Source organism: Microtus pennsylvanicus, chromosome 7, assembly GCF_037038515.1.
Source record: "Microtus pennsylvanicus isolate mMicPen1 chromosome 7, mMicPen1.hap1, whole genome shotgun sequence".
NCBI lineage: Eukaryota > Metazoa > Chordata > Mammalia > Rodentia > Cricetidae > Microtus > Microtus pennsylvanicus.
Window position 1 is genome coordinate 913,559 of NC_134585.1, and position 9,888 is coordinate 923,446.

General features: G+C 50.0%; 1 protein-coding gene and 1 pseudogene across 1 annotated transcript; both read right to left on the reverse strand.

The window, feature by feature from the left end:
* Positions 1-942: 942 nt before the first annotated feature.
* On the reverse strand, positions 943-4,225 carry LOC142853600 (class I histocompatibility antigen, Gogo-A*0501 alpha chain-like). The gene is made up of 6 exons (XM_075978760.1): positions 4,162-4,225; positions 3,679-3,948; positions 3,150-3,425; positions 2,327-2,602; positions 2,091-2,201; positions 943-1,276 (listed from the first exon to the last, which is right to left on the reverse strand). Exons 1-6 carry the CDS (start codon positions 4,223-4,225, stop codon positions 1,272-1,274), a joined length of 1,002 nt encoding a protein of 333 aa, XP_075834875.1. The 3' UTR covers positions 943-1,271.
* Positions 4,226-6,277: 2,052 nt separating this feature from the next.
* On the reverse strand, positions 6,278-9,628 carry LOC142853601 (class I histocompatibility antigen, Gogo-A*0501 alpha chain-like; annotated as a pseudogene).
* Positions 9,629-9,888: the final 260 nt, after the last annotated feature.

Consider the following 9,888-nt stretch of genomic DNA (forward strand, 5'->3'; position numbering starts at 1 on the left):
GAAATTAAAAAAGGAAGGAAATGAATACTCCCAGCTACGGTGGAGGAGAAAGAGTATTATAGATAAAAGGGTGAGTAGAGCCAGAGACAGGAACATAGCGGGGAGTCCATAGTGAGCAGGACCAGACTGAGCCATGGGAGGGCGGGTGTGGGAGGCGAGAGACCAGAGCAGTTGCAGACCAAGATGAGCCGCCTGGACCAAGAGACTGGCCAGGAGAGTAGTAAAAAAAAAAAAGACCAGGTAACAGAAAAGGCTGGGTTATAAAGGGAAAGGCAACTGCGGGGAGGGCAGCTGTGTGGATGGAAGAACAGCAACACACCTAGTTGGGAGAAATTTAGGACAAGGGGCAATTGATATTTTGCAAAAAGTCCTGTTGTCAGAACTCCGCCTGCCGGTATTGCTGACACATTATAGCCCCTAGTCTGTCAGAAACCAGGCTTGGCCTCTGACAAATTTGGTGAGAATACCACAGAGACCCATGGTTGGACAACGACAGCAACACTCCACAGTTGTGTCAGTGAATGTCCACAACAGAAGACATTGACTCCGGACCCAATCACAGAACTGAGAAAAATCAAGGAATCTAAACATCTCTTGATGGAACATCAGACTCAAGCCTGAACAGACTGACTGCCAACATAAAGAACAGCACAGACCCTGGGCAGACCCTGCACGTACCTGAGATCCTTTGATGGGACAGGCATATTGAAAGAGAGGGATTAGGAGCTAGCAAGAAGACAGAGGTGGGAAGGGACTGTGTGAAAGCCCAGGGTGAAGGAGCAGTAATGGTGCACACACAGGGCTCACTTGTCCCCACACAGCCCTCAACTCTCAAGAGAAGCAATGGACTTAGCACAGCACACACGATTCTGGAAGATTCTGAGACTTTATTTTCTCCAAGTTTTACTCACCTTTAGTACACTAATCAAATACCCACTGTGAAAGAAGTTACACAACCATAAAAAATGTTTAGTTTCAAGAAAACAGAATAAGTTGTAGCTCAGTGAAAACTAAATCTCAGTACAAGCTGGAGGTCTGCCAGCCCAGCTCCTGTGGGAACAGCGATGGTGACAGGGGAAGGAATAATGATCGGTGAGGGGATGGGACTGACTGCTGCCCAGGGCAGGGCTGCACTCATCACCTGGTCACACTGCGCTCGCAGGAAACAGACACAGTCACAGTCAGATGCAGGAAGCGAAGTCAGCAGTTCTTGAGGCCACAGTGGGAAAAGGGGAAACAGCCTAAATCCTGTTAGGCTCAGTCCAGCTGTCCTATCCTGTAGGAGAAAAGACCAAGGAAGAAATTCAGATCAGTATCTTAGATGGTGATATTCTGAGCAGCTCATCACACATCCAAACGGCCCCAATCCCTAGAGTCCCCAGGCCCCAGGGGCTTTCCTCTGACCTCTCCCTGTCACACACCAGGCCCTTGCAAATGTCACTTTTTAAAGCTGCAACAGAAGGCTGGACATCCTAAAACGTTAGCTCCCAGTGGAAGGGGAAACAAGACCAGAGGAAGCCTCTGGAGATGAAGTAAATGAGGAGGTGTGGGCTGGCTGAGAACCTCCATGAGCTCCTGTCTATACTGGCACAGGTGTCTCAGGCACGAGCCCCCAGCATAAGGACTGGCAAGCATGAACATAGCTGCCTCATCTTTTAACTCCTGGGAATGATCCCTTTTATTAGAGTTCATGCTAGCATCGGGATCTAGAGGGCCTAGAGGAAGCTCCTGGTCTCTATCTCAGGGAAATCTCCAGTACTGGGAATAGAGATCCAGAGAAAGATCAGGAAACATGATGGAAGATTGCCCTTGCAGAGGACCAACTGGACTCCTGCGTATCTGTCCTTAATAGGGACCTTCCCCTCTGACCTCTGAGAGCTGAGGACCAGATCTCTGCCTCCTCTACCACTGCAAGGACGAATCTGTTCATTATTTCCTTATGCTTCACACTGGAGTTAATGTCAGCATCAGCACAAGACAGAACAAGCAACCGTGTGGGTGAAACTTCGCTCTCAAGCGGCAGGGAACACTCTCAGCTTGGGCTAGATAAACCCACAGAGACAAGAACTCGGACCCTGCCCTTTTCTTACCTTTAGTCCTCCTCTTCCACATCAGAAAAGTCACCACAGCTCCGATTAGCACAGCTCCAAGGACCAGGCCAGTCACAATTGGCATGATGGGGACCGAGGGCTGAGGAGGCTCTGACAGGAGAACGGAAGGGACAGTGAGGCCTCTGACCTCCAGGTATCATCCATGACCCTGTTCCAGTTCTCCTCAAACCTCCCACTCTCTGAGAACAGGCTCTGTGCTCACTCCCAGTCCTTACCCCATCTCAGGGTGAGGGGCTCAGGGAGCCCCTCATGGTACACATGGCATGTGTATCTCTGCTCCTCCCCAGAAGGCACCACCACAGCTGCCCACTTCTGGAAGCTTCCATCCCCTGCAGGCCTGGTCTCCACCAGCTCTATATCCAGAGTCTGGTTGCTCCCATCCCTCTGCCAGGTCAGGGTGATCTCAGCAGGGTAGAAGTTCAGGGCCAAGCACCTCAGGGTGATATTTCTGTCAGTTCTGACTTTATGGGTTACAAGGATTTTGGGAGAGTCTGAGGGAAATAATCGAAAACTTCAGTCATTTTTCATTCTTCCCGGGGATCCATCAGTGCTCGTGTTTCCTCATGTTGAATGGAAGGGAGGGTTGGCTTGAATGGGTTTTACAGACCCCACGCTGCAGCCTAAACTCAGGATACAGATCGGGTAATCTATTCCTTGGAAAGTTTCAGAACCAACATGAACCAGCTTAGAGCAGGAGACTCTGGATCTCCTTCTAGAATCATGGACTTTTGGTTCTGACTGGATGGAGATGAAAGACTCAGAAACACTGGGGGCAGACCTCCAAAGTCACTGTGCGTGGATAGTGAACCGGCCTGACAGAGGTTGTAATTCATAAGGCAGGTGGAAGGGAACTGCTCTTAACCGAAGGACTTAACTATCCTGAGTGAAGGCTGAGTCCTCCAGGGAATCCCTCCCTCTCGTGGAATCAAGAAACCCTCTTGAGAGCCCTCTTCTCCCTTGCATGCAAGTTAGTATTCCATCTGCTCCCTGCTGAGGAGAAATCCTCAGGGGACAGGATGGGGCAGTATCTGTCCTTACCTGTTCTCAGCAAAATCTCCTCCCCGTAGGCCAGCTGTGCCAGGAGCAACTGAACGCATTCATCCTTCAAGGAATTCTTCACCTCTTCTGCAAACCCTATTTTTTCCCACTCTTGCCTGATCCTCTTAGCAGCCTTGCCGGCCGAGGTCCAGGTGCGCAGGTCCTCGTTCAGTGCGATGTAATCCTGGTCACCGAAGGTTAATTCGTAGAACCCGCGACTGAAGTACCCTCCGGGCAGCACGACGCAGCCATACCTCCTCTGGATTGTGTGATATCCTGGCCAAGCATGCTCTCTCAGCCACTCCCACAAGGCCAGGCCCCTTCGTGGGGCCCTCTGGTGGGTCGGTCCCTCCCATGTTACCTTTCTAAGTGAACTTAAACTGCTCAGAAAGCCCTCTCGGTGTCTCGTGGATCTCTGGAGCCTAGCCTCTACAGGTTACATTTTCCAGGGATAAAGCTTGGACACGGCGCACTGGTACAACCCCCAAGGGCGCTGGAGGGTTGGGATTTCTGACTCGGGTTCACCTACCAGACATGCTCTGGTTATAGATGCGGAGCACTTTCTTCATTACTTGTCGGAAGAACTTTTTTTCTTGCAAGAGACTCAGTGTCTCCCTCACCCAATACTCTGGCTCCTGCTGATCTACCCACGGTGCCCGGTGCTCCACGCCGAAACCCTTTGCCCAGCTGTTGAATCCCATGAATTGTGTGTCGTTCACATAGCTGGCAGAGATGAACTGGGATTCCACGAGGCTGGGCCAGGTCAGGAGGGTTTGGAAATGGCTCAGCCGGTATGAACCTAGGTGCAAGGGGGCCTTTAGATCTCTGTCCTCCACTTAGTCCGTGCCTGTCCACAGCCGAGGCCCTGAGGACAGGATGCAAACTGGGAAAGGGAACTGAAGTTTCTGGCTGGGCTAGGGAGGAGACAGGCTTCTCTGGACCTGCACCCCTAAGGGTAGAGTCCATTTGCTTTCCCAGGTTAGGTCTTTTCCCTTCAGATTCCCACCCTCACCTTTGGTCAGAGCCAGGGTGACCAGGAGCAGCAGGAGGAGAGCCTGGGATGCAAGGGTCTTCATCCTGTTTAAAGAGCAGAGACTGAGTCGCTAGAATCTGTGTTCATCTGATGATCTTAAAATGCGAGAGGCCGATTGGCTTCTCTCAGAATTCCCAAGGGTAATGAGAGAGAGCATTGGGATTGGGTCATGGTGAAGATGAATTCATGTTAGAGGAACCTCTAGGGCCCTGCTTTCCTGGCTTGGAGCCAGCTCGGGGACCTGGTATCCTAGGAGCAGTGAGTTGCTAACTGAAGGTCTGTTGAGTGGGCTATTCTCAAACACGGTGATGTCAGGGTGTGTCTATGCAGGCTCAGAAATGGATTGTCTCTCAAAGGCACTCATGCCTGTGTGGACTCCCAATCCATGTTCACCAAATTAGGAACTGAGAATTCTGAAAAATTTACTTCAGTGAACATTAATAACAAATCTCATATAACTACAATGCCTAGGAACGTAGTAACTGTTTTCCAAAATACAAAGATACGGTGAAAATAATAGATGCTTACATGTCTGCCTGTCCTTATCCGCATCTTCCCAATGGAGTGCCTTTGATTCTCCCTTTAACCTTTTAATTTTATGTGCAGTGTAGGAAATGCAGCTTCACAGAATATACAGAAAGAATGTTTTTAAGATTTCTTTTTATTTTCTGTTCATGTATTTGTTTGTATGTCTATGTCTGTGTGAAATTTTGGCGTGAGGCAGAAGAGGGTGCTGCAATCTTTGGAGTAGGGTACTCAGGAGGTTGTGAGCAGCCAGACTTCTGGGACTCCAACTCTGGTCCTCTTCAAGAGAAGCAAGGGATCTCCACTGTGTAGCCATCTCTCCAGACACAGGGTGGGGGTGGGATATTTTTTTTTAGCCTGGCTTGGATTGCAAGACATCCACATGCCTCTGCCCACTGAGTACTGAGATAGAAGCATGGGTCGCCGCATAGTTTAATTGGAGATTTCTATCTTAGATATTTCACTAGGTTGACGTAGGTGCTACCTACATTCTGGAACTCAAACATCATTGAATCCTTCATAGTTTTCTTCATCCATGTCATTGGAGAGTCTTGTTCATTGAGTGGATGTTGTATTGATGGAATGTTACTTTCAGATGTAGAATACTGTTGACCAAGTTTAGAGGCATTTTGGTGCTCGTACATTTCAATAAATTTTATCAAACTTCGGTTGTCAGGACCGAGAGATGAACCCAGGGACTGAGGGTGAGTCACTGGACCTGTTTGTGCCTCTTCCCACGAGGGCCGCATTTAATAAATTCCTTTCTCTGCCCTTTCCACTGTAATTGTGTTCAATTATTCTACTGTGATGGTCAACCCTAGCCTATTATACCTGTCAGAAAGCAGGCTTTGACCCTAAAATATCAGATGACAACACCACAGAGGTTCCTGGAGTCAAGGGTTTATGGGCCTCAAAGGACAAGGAAAGGCACATCTATGTTGCGGTGAGAGTGTGGGGGTGATCCTGGAGAGAATGACAGCAGCCACATTCCCTGTAAATGCCAGAAACAAAAACAGAGGAGCCTGGGATGTCCACCTCCTCAGGATGCAGGACAACAGGACACACAGCCACAGCCCTCTAGAATCCACAGGGGATATACAGTTTGTCAGTAACAACTGTCTGGAGTGGTGGGTGATGACCAGACATGTCTGAAAATATTAGCAAAGCGAAGTAGGAAATTTTACAAAACAGAATAAGGAAAATGTCCTGAGTTCCTAAAGGGAGTTCGTGTGTCCATAGAGCATCCCCACCCTGTGAGGAGGAGTTGCCAGAGCCCTGATTAAGACAGAGTTCCATTGTTTTAACAGGAGGAATCATTTGGGGGCAGCTGGGAGGAGACTGCGTGAGAGCCCAGGGTGTTCTGAGCTACAGCTGTGCACAGCCCAGGCCACACAACTCCACACCGTTTCCAGCTGTCACGCTAGGCAATAGACTTAGCATAGCACGCATGAATTCCGTAAGATTCCAAGCCTTTATTTTCTCCATCACCTTTCACTCATCTTTGGGACACTAATCAATCACCCACTCTGGCAAGAAGCTGCACAACCATAAAAAAAATGCTTAATTAAAAACAGAAGTATTTGGTGGTGGTGGCTCACACCTTTTATCTCAGCACTCTGGACTGAGAGGTGAGAGATCTCAGTGAGTTCAAGGTCAGCCTGGTCTACGGAGCTCTTTCCAAAGGACACAGGGCTACATAGAGAAACCTTTAAAAAAAAAAAAAAAGGAGAAGCTTGGAGTTGTAGCTCATTGAAAACTAAAGCACGATAGGCCACTGGGGTTCCCAGTCCTGCCCCTGTTGAAGAAGATGACTGGGGAAGACACAAAGGTTGGGGGCGGGACTTGCTGTTGCTCAAGGCTTGGCTGATCTCAACACCCGCTTACATTTTGCTCAGAGGAAACAGACACATAGCCATCGTCACATATAGAAAGAGAAGGCATAAGGTCTTGAGGCCAGAGTGGGAGGAGAAACCAGAGCAAATTCTGTTAGGCTCAGTCCAGCTGTCTTATCCTATAGAAGAAAAGAACAAGGAAGAAATTCAGATCAGTGTCTGAATATCAGGGTGATATTCTGAACAGCCCATCACACACACAAACTGTCCCTGTCCCACACCAGGCCCTTGAGGGTGTCACTTTTTAAAGCTGCAACAGAAGGCTGGACATCCTAAAACGTTAGGTCCCAGTGGAAGGGGAAACAAGACCAGAGGAAGCCTCTGGAGATGAAGTAAACGAGGAGGTGTGGGCTGGCTGAGAACCTCCATGAGCTCCTGTCTATACTGGCACAGGTGTCTCAGGCACGAGCCCCCAGCATAAGGACTGGCAAGCATGAACATAGCTGCCTCATCTTTTAACTCCTGGGAATGATCCCTTTTATTAGAGTTCATGCTAGCATCGGGATCTAGAGGGCCTAGAGGAAGCTCCTGGTCTCTATCTCAGGGAAATCTCCAGTACTGGGAATAGAGATCCAGAGAAAGATCAGGAAACATGATGGAAGATTGCCCTTGCAGAGGACCAACTGGACTCCTGCGTATCTGTCCTTAATAGGGACCTTCCCCTCTGACCTCTGAGAGCTGAGGACCAGATCTCTGCCTCCTCTACCACTGCAAGGACGAATCTGTTCATTATTTCCTTATGCTTCACACTGGAGTTAATGTCAGCATCAGCACAAGACAGAACAAGCAACCGTGTGGGTGAAACTTCGCTCTCAAGCGGCAGGGAACACTCTCAGCTTGGGCTAGATAAACCCACAGAGACAAGAACTCGGACCCTGCCCTTTTCTTACCTTTAGTCCTCCTCTTCCACATCAGAAAAGTCACCACAGCTCCGATTAGCACAGCTCCAAGGACCAGGCCAGTCACAATTGGCATGATGGGGACCGAGGGCTGAGGAGGCTCTGACAGGAGAACGGAAGGGACAGTGAGGCCTCTGACCTCCAGGTATCATCCATGACCCTGTTCCAGTTCTCCTCAAACCTCCCACTCTCTGAGAATAGGCTCTGCGCTCACTCCCAGTCCTTACCCCATCTCAGGGTGAGGGGCTCAGGCAGCCCCTCATGGTACGTACACATGGCATGTGTATCTCTGCTCCTCCCCAGAAGGCACCACCACAGCTGCCCACTTCTGGAAGCTTCCATCCCCTGCAGGCCTGGTCTCCACCAGCTCTATATCCAGAGTCTGGTTGCTCCCATCCCTCTGCCAGGTCAGGGTGATCTCAGCAGGGTAGAAGTTCAGGGCCAAGCACCTCAGGGTGATATTTCTGTCAGTTCTGACTTTATGGGTTACAAGGATTTTGGGAGAGTCTGAGGGAAATAATCGAAAACTTCAGTCATTTTTCATTCTTCCCAGGGATCCATCAGTGCTCGTGTTTCCTCATGTTGAATGGAAGGGAGGGTTGGCTTGAATGGGTTTTACAGACCCCACGCTGCAGCCTAAACTCAGGATACAGATCGGGTAATCTATTCCTTGGAAAGTTTCAGAACCAACATGAACCAGCTTAGAGCAGGAGACTCTGGATCTCCTTCTAGAACCATGGACTTTTGGTTCTGACTGGATGGAGATGAAAGACTCAGAAACACTGGGGACAGTCCTCCAAAGTCACTGTGCGTGGATAGTGAACCGGCCTGACAGAGGTTGTAATTCATAAGGCAGGTGGAAGGGAACTGCTCTTAACCGAAGGACTTAACTATCCTGAGTGAAGGCTGAGTCCTCCAGAGAATCCCTCCCTCTCGTGGAATCAGGAAACCCTCTTGAGAGCCCTCTTCTCCCTTGCATGCAAGTTAGTATTCCATCTGCTCCCTGCTGAGGAGAAATCCTCAGGGGACAGGATGGGGCAGTATCTGTCCTTACCTGTTCTCAGCAAAATCTCCTCCCCGTAGGCCAGCTGTGCCAGGAGCAACTGAACGCATTCATCCTTCAAGGAATTCTTCACCTCTTCTGCAAACCCTATTTTTTCCCACTCTTGCCTGATCCTCTTAGCAGCCTTGCCGGCCGAGGTCCAGGTGCGCAGGTCCTCGTTCAGTGCGATGTAATCCTGGCCACCGAAGGTTAATTCGTAGAACCCGCGACTGAAGTACCCTCCGGGCAGCACGACGCAGCCATACCTCCTCTGGATTGTGTGATATCCTGGCCAAGCATGCTCTCTCAGCCACTCCCACAAGGCCAGGCCCCTTCGTGGGGCCCTCTGGTGGGTCGGTCCCTCCCATGTTACCTTTCTAAGTGAACTTAAACTGCTCAGAAAGCCCTCTCGGTGTCTCGTGGATCTCTGGAGCCTAGCCTCTACAGGTTACATTTTCCAGGGATAAAGCTTGGACACGGCGCACTGGTACAACCCCCAAGGGCGCTGGAGGGTTGGGATTTCTGACTCGGGTTCACCTACCAGACATGCTCTGGTTATAGATGCGGAGCACTTTCTTCATTACTTGTCGGAAGAACTTTTTTTCTTGCAAGAGACTCAGTGTCTCCCTCACCCAATACTCTGGCTCCTGCTGATCTACCCACGGTGCCCGGTGCTCCACGCCGAAACCCTTTGCCCAGCTGTTGAATCCCATGAATTGTGTGTCGTTCACATAGCTGGCAGAGATGAACTGGGATTCCACGAGGCTGGGCCAGGTCAGGAGGGTTTGGAAATGGCTCAGCCGGTATGAACCTAGGTGCAAGGGGGCCTTTAGATCTCTGTCCTCCACTTAGTCCGTGCCTGTCCACAGCCGAGGCCCTGAGGACAGGATGCAAACTGGGAAAGGGAACTGAAGTTTCTGGCTGGGCTAGGGAGGAGACAGGCTTCTCTGGACCTGCACCCCTAAGGGTAGAGTCCATTTGCTTTCCCAGGTTAGGTCTTTTCCCTTCAGATTCCCACCCTCACCTTTGGTCAGAGCCAGGGTGACCAGGAGCAGCAGGAGGAGAGCCTGGGATGCAAGGGTCTTCATCCTGTTTAAAGAGCAGAGACTGAGTCGCTAGAATCTGTGTTCATCTGATGATCTTAAAATGCGAGAGGCCGATTGGCTTCTCTCAGAATTCCCAAGGGTAATGAGAGAGAGCATTGGGATTGGGTCATGGTGAAGATGAATTCATGTTAGAGGAACCTCTAGGGCCCTGCTTTCCTGGCTTGGAGCCAGCTCGGGGACCTGGTATCCTAGGAGCAGTGAGTTGCTAACTGAAGGTCTGTTGAGTGGGCTATTCTCAAACA